The 21,971-nt window shown below is 34.8% G+C and overlaps 2 protein-coding genes across 5 annotated transcripts in view; one reads left to right on the top strand and one right to left on the bottom strand.

The window, feature by feature from the left end:
- The window catches only part of RTN1 (reticulon 1), a 285,115-nt gene that overhangs the window by 45,098 nt on the left and 218,046 nt on the right, over positions 1–21,971 (top strand). For all 4 annotated transcript variants that reach the window (XM_081150637.1, XM_081150639.1, XM_081150635.1 and 1 more), the window contains exon 2: positions 6,985–7,139. The gene's annotated coding sequence lies outside the window, so the exon portion shown is untranslated. The remainder of the gene's footprint in view (positions 1–6,984; positions 7,140–21,971) is intronic.
- The window catches only part of LRRC9 (leucine rich repeat containing 9), a 90,602-nt gene that overhangs the window by 20,108 nt on the left and 48,523 nt on the right, over positions 1–21,971 (bottom strand). Inside the window, exons 19-27 of the mRNA XM_081150784.1 lie at positions 21,809–21,934; positions 19,744–19,878; positions 18,539–18,716; positions 16,213–16,433; positions 14,741–14,863; positions 6,780–6,910; positions 4,693–4,801; positions 3,888–4,027; positions 596–732 (exon numbers count right to left, since the gene is read on the bottom strand). Of these exons, the coding sequence (XP_081006910.1) occupies positions 596–732; positions 3,888–4,027; positions 4,693–4,801; positions 6,780–6,910; positions 14,741–14,863; positions 16,213–16,433; positions 18,539–18,716; positions 19,744–19,878; positions 21,809–21,934 (1,300 nt within the window). The remainder of the gene's footprint in view (positions 1–595; positions 733–3,887; positions 4,028–4,692; positions 4,802–6,779; positions 6,911–14,740; positions 14,864–16,212; positions 16,434–18,538; positions 18,717–19,743; positions 19,879–21,808; positions 21,935–21,971) is intronic.

The raw sequence follows: 21,971 nt of genomic DNA, 5'->3' as shown, positions 1-21,971 counted from the left end.
CTCTTGGTCATCCTCACCTTCAATCTAAAGTCTCTATCAATCTTTCTAAGAGTCCTAGATATATAGAGGGGTTAATGTTTCAGTTTCTCTTTTCTCTAAACTTCTATTGCACTTAAGTTAATAACACATAGTCAGAACTTAATTTATCTTTGTTTCAGTATGTCTCTATAGGTATATCTTAAACTACTTTAGAACAAGGATATGATATATATTACAACAATATAGTATTTCTGCATCTTTTTTAGTACTTAATACAATTCTGGGTTTAATAAGTACTTGTGAATTACTCACTGGTTAATTTTTATTGTTTTTAAAATAGAATATGATATAAAAGTAAATTATGTTGTAATACTATACTGTACGACTGTAGTCCTAGGATATTGCATTCTCTAGGGCAACATTCAACAATCCTAGAATATTGCATTGACATTATTTATGTAAATAATCCAAAAAACCCCATTAGTGATTACTAAAACATTTTTGTCAGTGAATCTCTTTACGTAAGTGCTGATGCTTGCGTTTGCTCATCGGAAAGGACGATTATCAGGTCAGTTTTAATAACAATGACTTACTCATTATCTGCATTGGTACTCACCCTGGAGAAAGAGGAATTTTAAATTTCTTAGTCTGTTTAGTTGTAGCTGAATTAAATTACAAATTCCATTGTAGCCCAAATGGAGAACTTCTAAGTTGTGCATTATTGGAGGCAAATTTTCATTGCTCATTATATCTCTGAAACACACATGTAAGTTTGATCCCATAAACTTAATTTCAAACCCACTATATCATAAAAAGATAGTCTGGTATGTACTTAACATAAATTGAAGTTAAAAAAGGGATGTATTTCCTAAGAATTAAACTGTAATAAGTTGTCTCTATATTTTATATAATAATCATTTTTTGGTCTTTAGTAATATTTTTATATGGTAAAGTACAGAAAGAGTTACTTAAAATGAAAAGCAAGAGCAAGTGCAATTAGCCAAGAAAGAGAAAAAAAATGCATCCAGACTGGAAAGGAATAAATAAAACTGTCTTTATTCTAAGGTGACATGATCTTGTATTTAGAAAATCCTAAGGAATTCACCAAAAAACCAAAAAAAACAGAAATGAAAAAACCCCCAAAACAACTCCCCCCCCACTACTGCACTAATAAATGAATTCAGCAAAATCACAGGGTAAAAAATTAATATACAAAAATAATTTGAATTTCTATATATCAGTAATAAACTGAGAATGAAATTAAGAATTCTATCCACAATAGTATAAAAAAGAACAAAATACTTCAGAAAAATTTAACAGAAGAAGTGCAAAATGTATACACAGAAACCAACAAAACATTGCTGAGATAAGTTAAAGAAGATCTACCTAAGTGGAGAAATATTCCATGTTCATGGATTAGAAGATTCAGTATTACTAAAATGGCAGTCCTCCCCAGATTGATCAATAGATTCAATGCAATCTCTATCAAAAGCCCAACAGGCCTTGCCCTCACCTCCTGAAAATAACCATCTAAATAACCATCTTAATTCTTAATTTCCTAACAATTGTAAGGAAAATTCAAAGAACCCAGAATATCCAAAACAATCTTTAAAAAGAGTAAAGTTGAAGGGTTTACTATCCCAGATTTCAAAACTTACTGTAAAGCTGCAGTAACCAAACCAGCATGGTACTGGTAAAAGGACAGATACATAGATCAATGGAATAGAACTAAGAGTCCAGAAATAAACTTCTACATTTATCATCAATTGCTTTTCAGCAAAGGTACCAAAGCAATTCAGTGGAGGAAAGAATAGTATTTTAAATGTGCTGGAACAAATAGATAACCACATGCAAAAAGATGAATTTAGACCTCATATTTTACCTCACAACATACACAAAAATTAAGTGGTTCATAGTCCTAAATGTAAGAGACAAAACATAAACCTTTGAAGAAAACATGAGAAAAATCTTTGTGACCTTAGGTCAGGCAAAGAGTTCTTAGGTACAATACCAAAATCACTATCTGTTAGAGAAAAAGTTGATAAATTGGACTTTATCAAAATAAATTTTTTTTAAAAAAGACACTAAGAAAATAAAAAGTCACACATTGAGAGAAAATACTTGTAAATCATTTATTTAATTAAGGGTTTATATCCAGAATGTTTAAAGAACTCAATAATAGAAATTCAAGCAAACTAATTAAAATATAAGCAAAAGATTTATACAGTTCACCAAAGAAGATATAATAATGGGTAATAAGCATATTAAAAGCTGCTCAATAGCATGAGTCATGAGGGGAATGCAAATTAAAACTACAGTGAAATAGCACTTCAAGACCACGAGAGTGATAAAAAAGTCAGACAATAACATGTTCGTGAGGATGTGGAGAAATTAGAACCCTAATAAAGTATCGTTGGTAATGCAAAATGGCGCAACCACTTTGGAAAAGAGTTCGGCAGTTTCTTAAAATGTTAAACATTAAATTACTATACAACCTATCAATTTCAATCCTAGGTTTCTACCCAAGAGAAATGAAATCATAAGTGCACACAAATATTTCTACACAAATGTTTATATGGGCACTATTCATACTACCCCTGAAGCAGGGACAGTCCACGTGCCCATCAACTGGTGAGTGGGTAAACGGTGGCATACCTGTACAGAATACCCAACATATTTAGCATAAAAAGAAGTGAGCTAAGACATGCTATAGAGTGGATGAGTGTCAAAACATTATGCGAAAGGTAAGAAGTCAGATGAATAGACCATATACTGTATGATTCCACTTACATGAAATGTCTAGAAAACAACCTTATAGAAAGTAAATGAGTGGTTTCCTGGAGCTAGAGGTGGAGCAAGGAACTGATTGCAGAGGGATCTGAAGGATCCTTTTGGGGTGTGACTGAAATGTTCTAAAACTGTATTGTGGGAATAGTTGCACAGCTCTATAAATTTAGTAAAAATGATATACTTAAATGAGTGAATACAGTATGTAAACTGTACTTCAGTAAAGCTGTTAAAAACTAATATGAATAGTCCCCAGTATAAAGGATGTGTATAAATGAAATGTTCATAGCAGCTTTAATCAAAATGGCCTCAAACTGAAGACAACCCAAATGCTCACCAATGGTAAATGAACAAGCAATTGTCATATAATCTATATAATGGAATACCACTCAGCAATAAAAATGAATCACTGACACTTGCAACAAAAGATAAATCTGGAAAGAATTATGCTAAGTGGAAGAAGTCAGACACAAAAGACTACTTACTATATGATTCTAATTATATAAAGGTCTAGAGAAGGCAAAATTTATATATAATATATAAAATATAATTATATTTATGTTCTACCAAAAATGTGTAGGAAGGTGGGAGGTGTGTTCTCATCTTCTTCGTAATATGTCTTTTCTGTCGATGCTGGGGCATTAAATAACCAGATAAGTAATTTAGAGACAAAAGCAAAACAAAAGAAGCCTCAGCCCATCCTCCTAGGTTAGGGGTTCTTTTGTGCAGGGGATGAAAATGTTCTGGAATTTAGATGGTTGTAACAGTCTCACAACTTTGTGAATATACTAAAATAATCACTGAATTGTACATAGAGGGTGAATGTTATGGTATGTGAATTTTATCTAAATTAAAAAAAACTCAAGGTCATTAAACATACAAGTTGTTTTTCATTCTATTTTTTTACAATATGGATGTGAAATGGAGGAAGCAAGGAAAAATTAATGACAACGGAGTATTTTGAGTATCTTTTTATTTGTGAAATTCATCTTTGGCATGTAGCTATTAAATAAGTATTACAATAAGCTAAATGTATGTTACTGCTATCATTAATATGACTTACTGCTTTTTAAAATTCCCAGCCAAAATTATTTATAATTGTAAAAAAAAAAGAAAAGTACCTGTTTAATTTTGAGGTTCCTTGCTGTCCATACCCACTTGAAGGCACTTTCTGGTAGAGTACTTGTCTGTTGGTCAAGTGACTGTGAGGCTTTAGTCTGGGCATAATTGATTCAATATGATTATAGTTGAGGCATAAGACCTACAGAAAGAATACCTTATTAATCAGGCATTAAAAAATAAATACTGATATGTATATCTTTGGTTTGAGATTATTAACATCTCAAAAGCTATTAAAATGGTTGGACTGTATAACACAATTTAATAATAGTGTTAAAATGACACATTTTTATATTGCAAATTGTCTGGATTTGGCTTTGAATGTGTTTTTTTTTTAAATTAACTGACATGCTGGAAAATGACAACATTTTAAACAAAATAATGAAGATGCTAGAAAGCTGCTTAACTTTCTCAACTGCACTGACTTCTCCAAGACTGACTTAGATGAAATAACTCTTCAGCTGGTGGAATTGCTGTTTCCCTAAAAGACGATAGGAGATGACTCAGTAAAGCTATAGGACAGGAGGCAGCGAGGCTGCTTTGAGGACTGCAGTGTCCTCCAGCTTCATCCTATACCCACTCGCTATAGAGACAGCCTTCCAGCCGGCCCCCTACACCGAGTGAGACTGACTGCTTATAAGACAATCACATAATACTGAGGTCAACAAAAATAACTTTTTCTTGCTTGGTGGAAAAAAACCACTTTAGGAATATTGTTTTTCTTTAATAACATAAAATACATTTTAATCCAAAGTAAAGAAGATTACAGCTTACACTGAAAACTTTGAAAGGAAATTAGTGACTCACCTTCACATTAGGTAGATAGATTAATCCACTGAATGAGGTGAGATTATTGTTCTGTAGATTCACATTACACACATTTCTAAATTGGTCTATTGGAATCAAATCCACAGTTCTGAATTTAGACAAAGTAAATACAGTTACAATTTTAATAGGAAAATTATATAGGTGAATCCCTCATGTACAACGCCAAAAGCATTTTAAAAAAAATCTCACCTGACAAATGCTATGAAAAAGAATTGCCTTCATATAAAACGTATGGGTCAAATGATCAGATAAATACATTTTTTGGAGGCGCACATATGTAAAAAAATAACATAGAATTTCATTGCTTTAAAACATATATTACTATATAAACATAACACTTTCATAAAATAAACTAAAAAAAATAAATTCACATGTTCATGAAATCATAGTGAAGTTGATATGATAAGTCATAAGATTATCAGGTTGTAAACTGTGGAGGATGTAAGTGAAATAGGTTATTTCTGAAATGTCAGGAAGGGGTTAGGAATGGGAAAGAAAAGATGAAAAGCAAGTGAAATCTTTGACAACAGGGTTTTCTGTGGGATCTCCTGGAAATTTTTATTGCATTCCACTTTGTAAGGATGTTTTAGTAACTAAACAAAATGCTTGATTCCTATTCCATAGCTTTACAACTCTTCCACCTTCCTTTGAGTTGTGATAGAGAAGTGCATAAAGCTAAATAACCTTAACCTAGCCACTTCTTTAAACAAATTCTAAACCCTGCAATTATAATTATAACATACTTTTATTCATTCAACATGTTTTCATTAGTATTTCCTAAGTGCAGACAATATGTTAGAAAAGATTGCAGCAAATATGAAAAGACACTGGTCTCTGCCCTCGAAGAGTGGGATTCAGAAAAACTGAAATAAAGAAAAATTGCTACAATAGAGTTAGGTGTAATGGCATTTTAGGAAAAGAAAAACCTATTTGGGGAAGTCAGGAATTACTTCACAGGGCAGAAACATCTTAAAACAAGACTTGGAGAATCTCTAGTCATTTGTTAGGCAAACTAGAAAAGAGTTCTAGGCAGTGGAACAGGCATAAGTAAAGGCAGAAACATGAACATCATCTTATGATTGAGACTGAAGAACTAGAATATTTTAGAATTTCTGGAGCATAAAGAGTTATGGGGCAATAGAGGTAAGGATTATAAGAGATAAAAATATACAGCTAATTAAAGGATTTTTCTATGCTGTATAAAGGGACTTTAAATTTTATTATGTAGACAATGGAAAGGCACTGAACAATGTTGACAAGGGAAGTTTTCTGATAAAACTTGCATCTTAGAAGGCAGTATGGATAATAGTTGAACTTGCAGGGAAGGTTACATATGAAACAAAAAGATCAAAAACTTTCTGAAATAGTTCATTTTCCAACATAGTCCAATGGCAGTGACTATGGAAAGAAGGAGGGAATTATGAGACATACGTAAGACACAGACTCTGTAGAACATGGTGATTAATTAAAAACAGAGGACAAAGGAGAAAGAGAAATAACATAGATTTTTGACTTGGGCAACAATAGGTGGGTGTTGTTTTCTAGTTGCCATCTAGAAAGCAATTGAGCATCCTAGTGAGGAGCCTAGGTTTGAGCTAAATTTGGGGGTCACTGTCATAAATTAAAACTATGGCTAAAGATGTCCGCCTATGATGAGTGCAGAATAAGAAAAAGAGAGGCAATAAAGGGATTTATTAACCAGGAGGACAGTGGACATTCATAAAAATAGTGTCAGAGGAGTGAAGCCAGATTGCCTTAATTAGACTGATATAATGTGAAGAACAAACATAGTATATTCTAATTTTTAAAAGCTTGGTTATAAAAGAAAAGGGAAACACAAGGTCTTAGAAAGAGATTGATGACATTTTTAACCATAGTGTGTGATGATAAAAATTATTAGAGTGTTTCAAAGGGTGGTGAAGTTAGCATGAGATTTTGAAGTTAGGGTAGATAATCTTCTGAATTATCAGTTATATTTGGATAAGATGTATAAATTATAAGCCTTAGAAAAATGATAATTACATATTTAATTATAAGGTCAAAAAACATATAATAAATAATTATACCTGATGGATGATGAAGTCCAATTTAATTCTTGCATTTGGGTGAAGTTTGAATGTCCTTGTCGTTCTGCGATCATGTCAGAAGTTAGTCTGCCACCAAACAAATCTTTTGCATACTCAGTCTCTGGTGGGTCCTATATATGAGAACATTTAGAAAGTGATGTCTTCCCTTACAGATGACTAAATAAGTTTAATTCTTTGGTTCCAGGTCAAAATGGAGCAGACTCATTTCTCCTCATTCCTCCTAATAAGTACAACTAAAACCCCTGCACATTGTATATAAAATAAACATAAGGAGACTGAAAGGTACAGAGAAGAAGACAGACCAGCTAGGGACCTTGGGACTTGAGGAATGACATTGTGGTGAGTTCCCTGGTGTGTTATTGTTATTTATAATAAAAAATATACATTTGGTCTTTATCCAATGTTCCTGGCCTGGCCATATGGTGAGGCAGGAGGGCAATGGAAACCTGGCCTATTAAAGGGATGCCCATATGGGGCATGGCCCTATGGAAATTTGAGGGGTATATTAAAGTAGGTCATGTTGATGCCCATTAGAACGCCCTTTTAGGTTTGGAAGGTAATTGGAATTGACAAGCAGATATCCCCCTATGGTTAGTTAAGGTGGCCACATGGGTCTACGAAGTAGGTGCACATTGGGGGTCTACAGCAATGCAGAGATGGGCCGAATCTAGACATACTCCCTTTGCATCCTCTGAGGCACAAAATGCCAATAATCCTGTTCTGTCTGCCAGATGGCCAAATTGTAGATTTCCCTTGGGGGAAGGCCCTGAACATAGCTGAAAGTCACACTGAGGCTGGTAGCCCTATAAATGTTTCTTGGTAGGAATAAATTCTGACTGTGGACTGGGTTTTGATTACTCAGTGGTAAAAGCAAATGTTCAGAGTGCTATAAAAGAAATGGAAAAGAAGAAATTACAATAATTTGGACAACTGACTGTTATTTCTCCAGACCAAGGAACACACTTGACAGCCCATAATGTTCAATGATGGGCAGAAAGATATCCTCCTAAGAGTAGTAGTTTGATAGAGAATTGGAATGGGCAATTAAAACATTGGTTGTCTAAAACATGGGGAGATAAAAGCATGAAGGGCTGGTTTATATGCCTTCATGAATGCTCACACTCAATGTCAACATGAGTGGGGCTAAAGGTATGTCCTCACTGGTTATATTTTTCTGTTTTTCTGGTGGATCTGGGGAAGAGAGGTTGGGGAAGGATGCTGGTATGACTATGCAATTCTAGCTAAGAGAGGATGATAGTGTTGATATAATCATTTTACTGTTGTTTCGTCTTCCCTCCATCACCTCAACTTTTTTTCCTACCTGATGCAGTGGTCACAAGACCACAGCTGCAACAAGTGCTGGAAACAGGGATGATTTCTAAGCAATGAAACTATAACTAAGTTTTTAAACCTTATGTCAGAATTCATTAGGGCCTGATGGGGTGGGTTTTGTCTTCACCCCACCTGGCAAAATGGGGGTTAACAGTGACTATAGCTGTACTGCCTGGTGTCAAAAATAGCCAACTAGTTCTGTACTTGTATCAGCTCAGCCTATATGAACAACACTGAACTGATGGGGAGGTATTTGCTAGACTGGTATTGCTGTTTGCTCTAGACCAGCACAGTGACTGAGCCTATTGGCCCTTCCAAAGGTGGAAAAGATTGAGTATAAATGGAAAGGATAAATAGTAGTTACGAGGAAAGGAATTAATAAATAGGTACATAATGAGGAAAATCTAATATTACATTAATACCTCAAAGAGGCTCAGAGCAAGAGATGATATTGTCTCTTAGCTCAATTACTCCGGATGTCTGAAAGGGTGAAGCTGTTTTCCAAGATCACTCCTGCTAAGGGAAGCTGACAAGGTCTCTAGTGGAAACCTGCAAATCTCAGTGGCCTCACCATGGGAGAAATTTTTATATGATTATGGACTGGATAATGACTAGATGGGATTGTAGTTATATGCTAGTATCTTTTGAATTTTATGATTATTTTTCTGTAAAAGATCTGTTTTCAAAGACAGATCAGATCCTTTAGGGATAGACTATGCTACTGTGATTTATAATAAGAAATATATATTTTATCTTCACTGTTCCTGGCACATACCTCTTAAAACCCTTGCAATTTCCTATATAAGAGCTATAGGGCCATCTTTTGTTATATTTGGTCTTTTGTCATAGGTTCCTGAAATAGCTCCAGAACCACAAAGGCAAAAGGTGTCTTGTTATTCATAACAAGCTCTTTTCAACCACACCTGAATTTATGTTAATGAGTGACTTTTGGAAAGTCACTAAGGATGGGGGCTGGTTGCAGGGCAACCAACCATGATTAGAGGGCTGGAATTTTTAGTCCTACCTCCTGACTTCCAGGGAGGGTGGAAGGGCTATAGGTTGAATCAGTCACTAGTGGCCAATGATTTAATCAAGCATGCCTACACAGTGAAGCCTCCATAAGAACCCAAAAGGAGGAGGTTCTGAGAGCTCCTGGATTGGTGAACATGTGGAGGTGCTGGAGAGTGGTGTGCTCAGAGAGAGCATGGAAGCTTCATTCCTCCCTGTACCTTGCCCTATGTGTCTCTTCTATCAGGCTGTTCCTGAGTTATAACCTTTTAAAACAAGTCAGTAATCTAATAAGTAAATGTTTTACTGAGTTCTATGAACTGCTTTAGCAAATTAATTAAACCTAAGCAGGAGGTCATGTGAACCTCCTATTGACAGCCAGCTACTGAGAAGCACAAGCGACAGCTTATGACAGGCATGTGAAATGGGGGTGGGGCTGTACTGGGGAACTGATGGGATCTGATGCCATCTCCAGGTGGATAGTGTTAGAACCAGGTTCACACACCTGGTTTTGGAGAATTGCTTGATGTGTGAAAAGCCTGCACATTTGGTGTCAGAAGTATTGTGTGATAGTGGTGTAAAAGTAAAGAAAATAACAGAAGTGAATTTTCCCTTTAGACCTGGGTTTTCTTTTTGCCTCATATATGCTGCACTAGGTGCTGGAGAAGCCAGAAGTAAAAAAATGCCAATAAGAGAAAACAAAAAGTCCACAAAAAGCCTGCTTCCTCTGGTCAAAGACTAGGAAAGGGGAAGCCAATTAATCAGAAATAATTATAATTATTTCTTTTATATAAAATTCTAACAATTACCTGACAAGGATTTCAAAGCAACCATACAAAAATGCTTCAGTGAGCAATTATGAACATGCTTGAAACAAATTAATAAATAGAAACTCTCAGTAAAGAAATAAAAAGTGTCAGCAAAGTAATAGACGATATAAAGAAAAACCAAATGGAAATTTTAGAATTGAAAAATACTATAACCAAATAAACACAATTGATGGGCTTAACAGCAGAATAGAGAGAACAGAGGAAAGAATCAGTGAACTCAAATACAAAACAATAGAAATTACCCAACCTCAACAAAAGAGAGAAAACAGATTTTAAAACAAATGAGCTTCACCTTATCAAGATAGACCACATTCTGAACACGTGGAACTGTAACAAAAGATTTAACATTAATAACACTGGATTTCTAGAAGAGAGGAGGAATAGAATGGGGCCAAAAAAATATTGGAAGAAATAATGGCTGCAATTTCTCCAACTTTGGAAAAAGCATGAATCTACAGATTCAAGAAGCTGAGCAAATGCCCAAAGAGGAAACCCCCTAAATCCATGTCAAGACACATAACCATAATCAAATTTCTGAAAACTAAAGACAGAAAAAAAATCTTGAAAGCAGTGAGCGAGAAATGAAATCTTACCTCTAAGAAGAAAAGTTTGAATTATAACCGGTTTCTCATCAGAAACTGTGAAAACCAGAGAATGTTGTGTCACATTCTTTTAGTTGAAAAGAACTGTCAACCCAGAATCCTATCTATATCCAGAGAAAATATCATTCAGAAATAAAAGGGAAATTAAGACATTGTTACATGAAGGAAACTAAGCAAATTTGTTGACAGCAGACCTACCTTAAAAGAATAGCTAAAAGAAGTTCTTGAAACAAGGAGAAAAAAAAAGAAAGAAAGAAGCGGCTTGGAATAAATACCAGGAAAAAAGAAAGCATCCTGGGAAGATATAATACAATAGATTTTTCTTTTACTCTTGAGTTTTCTAAATTATATTTGATCAGTTGAAGTAAAAAAATCATAATATTATCTGATGTGGCTCTTAATATATAGAGAGGATATATTTAAGGCAATAAAAGAGGAGAAATAGACTTAAAAGCAAGTAAGATTTCTAATACTTCACTTAAATTGGTAAAAATGTAAACACTAGTGGACTATAATAAGTTATGTATATGAAATGCAATGCCTAGAGCAATGAGTAAAAAAAATTCTATATAAAGAGATATACTAAAAAAAAATATATATAAAATGTTCAAGTAACTTGCAGGAAGCTTTATCTTTCTGAAAAAGAAAACAGAAGAGAGATAGAGGAAACAAACAAAACAAAAAATAAAATGGCAGACTATGGCACTCACCTTAAATGGAAATGGTCTACACTCACCATTTAAAAGCTAGGAGTTGGCAGTGGAGAAAAGAATATGACCCAATTGTATGATGGCAACAAGAAACTAATTTCAAATATAATGCTATACGCAGGTTGACAGTAGAAGGATGGCAAAGGATATACCACACAAACATTAATCAAAAGAAAGCAGGAGCGGTTATATTAATATCTGATAAAACAGACTTAAATGCAAAGGAAATGACCAGGGACAGAGAGGAACATTACGTACTGATGAGAGGGTCATTCTACCAAGAAGACACAACAATCCTAAAGGTGTATGCATCAAACAACAGAGCTATGAAGTAAGTGAAGCTACAGTCTCTAGTTGTTCTAGCAAACATTAATGTAGGTATTACTGTGAAGGGGTTTTGCAAGTTAAATTAAAACTCCTAATTTGTTGACTTTCAATAAGGAGATCCTCTTGGATAAACTGGGTAGGCCTGATTCAAGCAACTGCAAAGACTTAAAAGTAGAGCTGAAACTTTCTTGAAACATAGAAGAAATCCACCTACAGAAGGCAACTTTGGTCCATGACAATGAACTGTCCATAATCTTCCTTTTCTGATGGTCTGCCCATTAGATTTCAGACTTGCTTAGGCAGCCTCCACAATTAAGTATTCCTTGTAACAAATCTCCTAATGTACATACACACACACATATATCTCCTACTAGTTGTGTGTTTCTGGTTGAACCCTGAATGATACAATCTCAAAATAAGTTTAAAAAACATTAATTCAGCCTTAGGAATAGCATTGCTTTTGCATCTTTCATAATCATAAAAATAACATTTGATTAATGTCTTTCTAAATCAGGAATTAGCAATCTTTTTCTGTACTTTTCTTGTAAAAGTATTTTAAAAATAGAAGTATGTAGAAAGAGTCTATGTCCTCCCTTGACTCCCACTCCAGAGAAGGCACTGTGATTATATGTCCAAAGAGCCCTGGACAGAGGGAGGCTCAGCTGTCTAGGCTTTACAAGTAAAGAGTCATGTCACTTGGAATAAGTCATATAAATTCTCTGGAGTTCTTGCATGGAGGCATGGAACAGACTGACATATCTCAGAGGGGAGGGGGGAGGAGACAGGAAGAGATTAACCACAGATCTTTTATATATAAATACATAACCAAGGGACACAGATAATAGTGTGGTGAAGGCCTGGGTGGGGCAGGGGCTGAGAGGAGTGGAGGAATGGGGAGGAAAATTGGGGGACATCTGTAATATTGTCAACAATAAAATAAAATAAATAAATGAATGAATAAAAAATAAATTCTCTGGAATTCTTTGTGCTTATCTATAAAATAAAGGATTTGGATTATGTCATTTCTAAAGTCCATGTCCATTTATATCTTAAAAACTCTAGAATTATATTGCTCTTCTATCTCCCTCTGCACCTACTTTTTGTAACTTCTTTTCCTCTTTAAATTTCCTAAATGGAAGCCTAACTTGGATTTATTTACTTTCTCTACCCTCTTACCTTAGACGACCTTACATATGTTTTTGGTTTTAACTATCAACTTTCTTCAATTTACTTCCAAATCTAAACAAATGTAAATTAAATTTCCATATTTAAATTTGTCCTGTTTCCAACCTCTTGCTTGGCATCTCCAGTCAGATGATCCACTATCATGTAAAACTTAATGTGTTCAACACTAATCATCTTATTTCGGAAAACTGCTTTTCTTATATTCATATTCCTGTTACGATATTTCTTATCGGTATAGACTCAGACCTTGTACTCTTCCCTTTCCTTGTCCTTCAAATCCAGTTGGTTGCTAAGTTCTGTCAATTCTCCCCAGTATTTCTCATACCTTTCAGCTCTCCATTTTAAAGTCAATTCCCCTTGGTTCAGGTTCTTATTACCTCACATGTAGACTATTCTAACAGTCTCCTATTGGTCTTTCAAAATCTATTACTGTAAACACTGCTGTTAGGTTAAATTTCCTAATACATAGTTTTGAATATGTTTTCCCCCTATTCAGTCTTCGATGCCCTCCCATTATGTCTCAAAGTCTAAATTATTCAGTCTTGTCTTCATGTTCCATTATTAATTCATATGTTTATACTCTACCTCATTCCATGAGAATTTGTGGCGGCTTACAGGAAGCACATATAATCCAACAGTAAAATGAAAATAATAAATAGTGAAGATCAGGACCAAGAATGATCTAAGTTAGAATAGATCAGAACTGGGGTAGGGACAGATAGACCATGAATCCTACAGGGTTTTGGGGTATTGAACCATAAATTTGGCCCTGATCTTTTAGGTAGACAAAGTGAAAGGAAAATAGTTAAATAACACTCATTGTCAGTGAGTAGAGTGTAACTTTTTCTTAAGGCAAAAAGTTTTTCCTACACTTATTTCTAAAAGCACTTTCTCATGTGGTCCTTCGATGAGGGCACAGAGAGATAGGAAGGATAAGATCCTCACCAACATCATTAGAGCAAATGCAATACTAGTTTCATAAGTCTATTTTAAAACATCCCTCAATGAAAGGCGATACCTAAATAAAACCCAGTGTACAAGATTCTAGAGAATTTGTCTGTGTTGGGGAAGAATGTTTTTGATTTTCCATTTTGAGGAGGATCCCCAAAAAGGCTAGAATTAGCTATCTTCTCAGAGCACCTTGGGGTCCCAAATAATCATGAACTATCTCTCAATTTTCTAGAATATTTGATGAATTTTATTGTTTGACAGGAGCTAGGCAGTGTTACACAGGGAGCCTTTATATTCTTCCGTTGTTTGTCATGCACTCACCCTGTTACATGGAAACCAGGAGCCCTGTACTAACACAGTTGTTATAGAATCCAAGTTTCCAAATATTGCTTTCATATTTAGTCCTGAGTAATTTTTCTTTACTGTTCACTAATAATGTTGACATATTATTTGTTGGTTCAAGTTTATTTTTCTTAAATATAACAACTGTATTTTTCCAGGGAATAGGAAGCTATTTTTAGGCCCCAGAGCAGATTTTTGGTAGGGCTCCAAAGCAGTTTTTTTTTCTATCCTGTCCCATAAAATTGTGCTCTTTACTTTTTAGGCATTGAATCAGTGGGTACAAATGTAAGCAGCATCTTCCCCCCACTGCCACCTCAACTTAGATGATTAAGAAATGGCCAGAGAAGGGTGGTGAACACACAGTACAATATACAGATGATGTGCTGTAAAATTGTGCACCTGAAACCTGTATAACTTTGTTAGCTAGTGTCACTCCAATAAACTCAATAAAAAGGGTAAAAAAGAATTGGTCAGAGGAAAAAGTTTTAAAACCCAGGTCTACAGTGTGTTTTGGAAACCTAGATATTAATAAGCATAGTAAGTTTGGGTATCATACTAGTGATAAAACAATGTGGAATATGATTGTGGCCTGTGGATCTGTGAATAGGCATATATTCCATATGGAGCAAATGCTGAGTCATAAAACAACTTACAATTGAGATTCCATCCAAAGCTTTCAGTTCTGGAAGATGAAATATTACAAACAACCGGTAGTTTTCTTGATTCCATACAATAATGTTTCCATACACGTCTAGAATGACCAAGTTGCATAAACCCTGGGTAATAAAAATACATACATTTAAAGTGATACATATATATCAAATTTCTGCTCCTTAAGAGTTTAACTATCCTTGAATTTTAATATTTGAATTACCCTATCATTTTGTAGTGATTTGAGTGCTTTTAAGTATACTTTTTAGTGCATTAAGGTCCAATGTTGTTCAATATTCAGTGGCCAATTAAATGATCAGAATCTTTTTTTAGGATGCTGGTGCTAAACGTATCATCTATCAGTGGTAATGACTTGGAGGGAACTTAGATAAGTTTAAAACAATATGCTTTATTTATGGAATACTGGCCTATTAAATAGCATGTATATGTGTATACAGATATAACAAGAATGAAATAGCTATATCCTTTGTCCCCCTTATGAGGGGATAAAACCGAAGTGCTCCTACCTTCTGAGAGTGTAGCAGAATTCGTCGTAAGGGAAAATGTGCTTTCCTGTCAGAAAGACATTTTGATATGCCCTTGTTGTGAAGGAAGGGTCCTGAGTGGGCATGGCTGAGAGAGGTTAAGATAAGAGGGAGTAAAACTACTCTGCATCATAATGTGGAATAGTTTATTTTGTTGTTGCTATTGTTGATTAGGTTGCCTCTTTAGAAGAAGTAGTTATATTGGGGAAGTAGGAGGCGAGAAAGCTGAACTTAAGGAAAGATGGGAAATGGGCCTACATTTTGTTAGGAGATGAAGTCCTAGTATCATATAAGCAAAAGAAAAGGGGCCATGGTGGTGAGAGTTCCAGGGGTAGGAAATGGCCATTCAACTTTATAAATAATCAAGTCACACATTACATCTGAAGTGAATTCCTACTCTGCACTGTAGTAAACTTCCATTTATTCAAACTTTCAGTAAAGCCTATTATACAGTAGCTGGAATTAGAGGTTTCTTTGGGAGAATTAAAAAGAGCAAAGATAGGCAAAGTTGACCAGAAAGATGGAGCCACCAGTAAGAACCAGTAAGTGAGAGATAACCAAGAATTGTGCCAAGAACAGGAAATGTTAAAGAATCTCACTCCCTATTCAGGCTGGGAAATCCTTAGAAATACGGAGGAAAGCACTGGTTAGGGGGAATGGAGTTTGGGTTATTTTATTTGAGTACTAAAAAAAAATTTACCCATGGAGATTATCAACCTGGGGACGTTATGGTAACACATACATGTGTTTGTATGTACACATAAATTGAATGCAAATACATTTTAATAAACCTTGTTATTCTTGATTTTTGTTTTCTTCTTTACATTTTTCTATATTTTCCAAATCCTGTATAGTAAACATGCATTACCTTCATAGTACAAAAAAATAAAAATATTTTAAAAAACAAAAACATTACCCCAGATAGTCACCTTTAAATTGTAGATCTCCTGATTGAGAGCAACATAGTTATTGCTTATGTATAATTCAATTAGAGTAAACACTTTTTGCAAACCACTCAATGAAGTGATTCTGTTGTTCTCAAGAGAAAGGGAGTGAAGATGAAGCATGTTATCAAAAGTATGCTTTTCCAAACCAGTGAGAAGATTATTGTTCATGCTGAGGTGAGTTAATTTAGTCAGCTTGGAAATGCCTAGAAAAATAAGCAAATTCAAGAAAAGTTTCAGACAATACTGAAAGGTTAATTTTAAAAAAATTTGGTCATTTTACTGTTTCTCTTTTTCTAAATTCAAGTGGCCTTATGGTCTATAATATTAACCATCATTGTTTTTCCTTTCACTTAAGGATATCGTGTGTATCAAGTCCCAGCTAATGTATTAAATTCCAATTTTGAATTTCTAAGTAGACTCATTAGCTGGTAAGGGAAGGAATTATGTAGGAAATACTAAATTTTGCCTTCCAATAACCTTCAAGTGGTATAATTAAGATTTTCACCATCACAGTAACACAAAGCTCTACACAAAGCTAAGAGACAGTCACCAGCCCCCATTTTAAAACAAGGGTAAGGAGATGGAGCACAATACTCTGGCAAGTATTCCTCATTGTGGCATCATTTGTATTAAAAAGAACCAATTAGGCTAATTCTACCTTTGTATGATTAAAAATACTCTAGACAGAACTTTAAAAAATGCCACCTCTCACCACCATCTAACTCCTGTGTATGTTATGTAGTGTAGGCACTTTCTAACCAGAGGTAGGAAGGTGCAGTTGAAAGACAAGAACTTTGGAGTCAAAGTTGGTTTCAAATGTGTCAAAGTTGGTTTGGGCCGTAGGTAAATCATGTAAAAGGATGTAGCCTCTGAGCCTCATTTTCCTCCCCCACAACATGGACATTCTGAAATCTACTTCCAAGGGGCCACGGAATTAAATGGAATGGCATTTGAAAAACATCAGTTATAGCTTTTGGCAAATAATTGGTCCTCAGTAAATTTTATCCACTCCCCTTTCACACCAGCTTCTATCGTGGACTGTGCAACGCTGGAAGTAAATCCACCTAGGGCATGTTAGGATAAAACCATCAGGGCAGAAATCCTTAAATGGATATTGAACCTATCTATGTCTGGAAAAATGAAGAGAAATATCTGTTAAAGTTTAGTGGGGTAGCTGTCTTCTCTGAAAAGTGGATATAGAGAAAGTGGGTATAGGTTGGGGGATTTTTCCCCTCAGTGGGATTATGGAAGGGAGTAAAAAGGAAATAGGGTTTCAATTGTATATACAAAGCACAACAATGCCCTGCTTATGGGAATGGAAGACTAGTGATGGTTCTCAACACAAATGCCTGAGCTACCCTCAGGCTTACTCAACTGAAATCTACAGAGGCCTGTGAATTTGTATATTCAATAAGTATCCCAAGTGATTCTTACGCTCAAGCAAGTTTTAGAAATATATTGTTAACAGCCATTAAAATAAAGTATAACAAATGTCATACATGCTGCTTTAAAAGATATTTAATATTTGCTTTTGCATATGTAATTTTTTGAAATAAACTTTTCTATTTTATGAAGAAGGTAGTATACACACATGCTAAAAATAACCCAACAATTCAAAAGTGAATAGAGTATAAATTAAGTCTTTTTTTCCAGCCACGATTTCCAGTTCTTACCTTCTGTCCTCACCAAGGGCAGCCCTGTTACTAAAATACACATTCAGAAATATTCGATACTCATGTATGTGTGTGTGTGTGTGTGTGTGTGTGTGCGCACGCGCGCACGTGTGTGCATATCCAGACAGTAGTAAAGCTGCTTCACTGTACTTGCATGTGGATCCATATAAAAGGTTATATAGTACATTTTATTTTCAGCTTCTTGTGAATAAAATTTTCATTTTTGTTAAAGTCTTCAAATTTCCAAATGTAACCTTAATTCCATAATTTGAAAAATGAACTGGGCTGTATTATCTTTTAAAAAAGGACCTCGTTCATTCATTCATTTCTTTCAACTCTACAAATATCAATTACTGCCTAGATGGTAATGTGCTGGGTTTGGTAATAGATGGTGAACGCTGGCATAGAGGAGAGGAGAGGGGGCGGAGAGGTGAAAGTCAGCTAGCTGGGCTCATTATATGCAGTAGGTGGTCACTGATCCCACTGAGAGTGTTTAGAATACTCTGCGCCAAACCTTCTTGGAACTTCTCTAGAGATTTTTCTCTTCAGAAATTGGATCCTTAGTATTACTCATTTTTTGCTCCTGTCAATTAGACATTCATTTTCTAAGACGTTCAGTTTCTCAAATTCCTTACCTTCTATCTTTGAGATGCAGTTTCCATCTAATGTGAGCTCTTCTAAGTTAACACAGGATTCCAAGCCTTCCATTTTCGTGAGGTTGTTGTTGTTGAATGATGCCCATTTCAAATTTTCCAATTTTTCTAAATTTGTGATTTCAAAGAGATGTTGCCCATCTAAATTCAAGGCAGTTATCTGTAGAATAATTAACATATTATATGTTACTTCTGAATCTCATCAATAAATTCAGTGGTATAAGATAAAATGATTAGGGAAATAATTCAAATGTGGTAACATCAAAGGAATTCTTTCACAATAAAGATATTGTGAAACCCTTAGGTTACAAAAAAGTAAAATTTGACAAGGTTATAACTTGAAGAGGGACTTATACGGTATATGGTCTTTGTGCTGGGCCAGTCAGATTCCCACTGCAGCGAGGGACTTGTCCCAGCTGCTGGGAATGCTGTTGGCAGAAAGCTTTCAGCTGGCAGCCCCTTCAGGGACAGCCTCAGCTGCAGAGAGCTGCCTTGACCAAGGTCACACTCCATCCCAGGTTGGCCCACATCCAATGACAGAGGGATAGAAAGGTCTGCCATCTCAGCCCAACTTGGAACAAATTTAAAGGGCCATTCTAATTCCAGAACTCCCTGTGTGGTCAGCCGAGGCTGTCACTGGACCTGCATCACAGCGAAATATCTGTATATATCCCATAATAAAAATAATGCCACTAATATCTTCCGTTTTCAAGGTTCAGCTTTTATTTGCCAGTTTCTATCTTTGGCAAGATCTATAAGGGTGTTTTATGCAGCAAGAAGCTGCTGGTGCTCGGAACTTTTTCCTGTATCCTTGGCTGAGTTCTGACTAGTTCCCCTAGTCCCTTGCCAGGAATTTTGATTCCTTTTACCTCGCCACCCAAACTTTTGGTTTGACCTCTGACTCTGAGCTTTAAAGTTTGCTTGCTTATTTTGACATCTTATCAGAATCTACTCTTTGGTTTTGTAGTCTGCCTTTATGTGAAATTTCCAATTCTATGGTGACTACCATCAAGGCCTAGCCCCCATGACATAACTATGCACAACTTGACCTCCCTATTTAATTTTAATTCAGCTCTTCCAATTTTCTGCACCTTACCTATCTGTGTCCTCTTTATGATATACAGACCAAAGATAACTAAAAATCAATTGAAATTAAGTTTATTGGGTTTCATAGAATTAGCCTTTACCTTCAAGTACCAGTTTCCGTTCAGATGTGAATGTAGTCCTAACTTTGAAATCTGTGTCAGAATTTTGGCAGAAGGCCATATACTAAGTATCCGTGGTCTCTCCTCTTTAATGCTAGAATGCCGTAAGACAGATACCTAATTAAATAAAAAACATATGATGAATAAAGGAAATGGCATATAGAAGTTTGTTTATATATAGTTAAAAGGACTATGTCCTGGATGAGTAGCCCAACAAATAATTTCAAAATATGACATTTCCTTTGCCTTAAAATGTTTTCAATGTCTAGATAAACCTTAAATTATGTGTTTCACTCTGGTTTCTTTAGCAGATATTTAACCATTACAAATAATATTTATAAAACTGTGACAGGAATACTGTAATACAAACACCCATATAATCCATCCATGAAACCAGCTTAAGAGCTAGAATATTCCTACTACCCATCCTAATCTTTTTCCTCAGACACCACCACTTAAGTGAATCAATTGATCCCCTAAGGAATGATCAAATGATCTCAAATTTGTATCTACCATTTGCTTGTTTATTGACCTATGTTTGTGTCTGTAAACAATGTGTCATTTCATCTGCACATATTTGAACTTTATGTATTAATATGTATGAAGTCTTCTATGACTTTCTTTTTTGCTCAACATTATATTCATGAGATTCATCTATGCTGCTGCATGTAGCCGTAGATCATCCAGATATCATTGCTATATAGCATTTCCTGTCAACTCTCTTGTTAATGAACATTAGGGCTAATTTCAGTTTTTTTGCTATTATAAACATTCCTGCCATGAATATTGTTGTGCATGACCCCTGGTGTATACATTATATACAAATATATACCCAGGTATATACATATTCAGCTTTAGTAGATAATGCCAAATTGTATTTGCAAAGTAGTTGTACCAATTGTAACCGTTACTTCAGATCTTTGCTGAAACTTGATATTGTCAGGCTTTAAAATTTTTGCCAATTGGTGGCTGTAAATTGGTAGATCATTGCACTTTTAATGTTCATTTTCTTGAATACTAATGTGATGGAGCATCTTTTCCTAAGTTATTTGGCTGTTCTGATTTGCTCTCTAGGGAAGGGTCTGTTTAAATCTTTTGCCCATTTTTTTGTTTGATGGGTTGTCTTTTTCATGATATATTCTGGACATATAAAGAATATCGGTTGTTTGATGTGTTGCAAATTTCTTTTCTCAGTACAAATTTCTTTTCAGTTTCATCCTGGTGTGCCCTTTGAGGAACAGATGTATTAATTTTAACATAGACAAATCCAGTCTCTTATAGTTTTATGCTCTTTGTTTTTTGTGTAATAAATTCTTCCCAAATCAAGGTCATAATGATAATCTCTTATATTTTCTTCTAAAACATTTTGGTTTTTATTTTTACAGCGAAGTTCTTAATGCATTTGTCTTAGTGCTTTTTATTGGTCTGTAAAGGCAGCTCTGTTATTTATCAAGTTTCCATGTATGTGTGGGTCAATATTGGGTCTTTATATTCTGTTCTTTTGGTCTGTTTGTCTAATGCTGTGACAATTCCACATTGTCTTAAAGAATTTTAGTAAGTTTTTATTTCTGGTAGGGTAAATTCCCAACTCTTCTTCAGGAGTTAATTGTATTTTTAATCAACAAAATAGTTTATTTCCTTCATTTTTAATAGATCCAAAATTAAACATTACATTGCTTAAGGAAGTAATATTTAAATGCCTCACACAAAGTAAATAGTTAAAAAACTAGACTGGAGATATTTAGGATGTTGACGCTACTTTGTCCAAAATATAGCATTATTAATCTGGGTAATATAGGCCTTTCCTCTCCTTCAAATTAATAGTTTTGTTTTTTTCAACCACAAACATGTAACATCCATAGTAGGTAGATAATTCACTAAATGATTTCTCATGGCCTCTAACTTACCTTATTTATAGAGAGTTAAATGGGATATTTTTTATTAGCATGCTAAGAGGATATAAAATCTTAATAACAAAACAAGAATATGGGAAATACTACTTGTATATTCTAAATAGCACAAGAAATGTTAAATAGTAAAATCTAACCTGAGTAATCTTTGTTCCACTAATAAATTTCATAGCTGCTGCTGCTTCTTCCTCAGAAACTAGGAGTCCATCTAAATGATTAAGTGTCTTTAATCTGCCAATAACACTCAGCCTTAATGTGGCTGGCTTGGGAAAAATAACAAAAAGTTAATTTTTACAAAAT

The sequence above is a fragment of the Miniopterus schreibersii genome, assembly GCF_964146895.1.
Source record: "Miniopterus schreibersii genome assembly, chromosome: 1".
NCBI lineage: Eukaryota > Metazoa > Chordata > Mammalia > Chiroptera > Miniopteridae > Miniopterus > Miniopterus schreibersii.
Note: the sequence above shows the minus strand (reverse complement) of the source record. Positions and strands in the feature narration are given on the sequence as shown.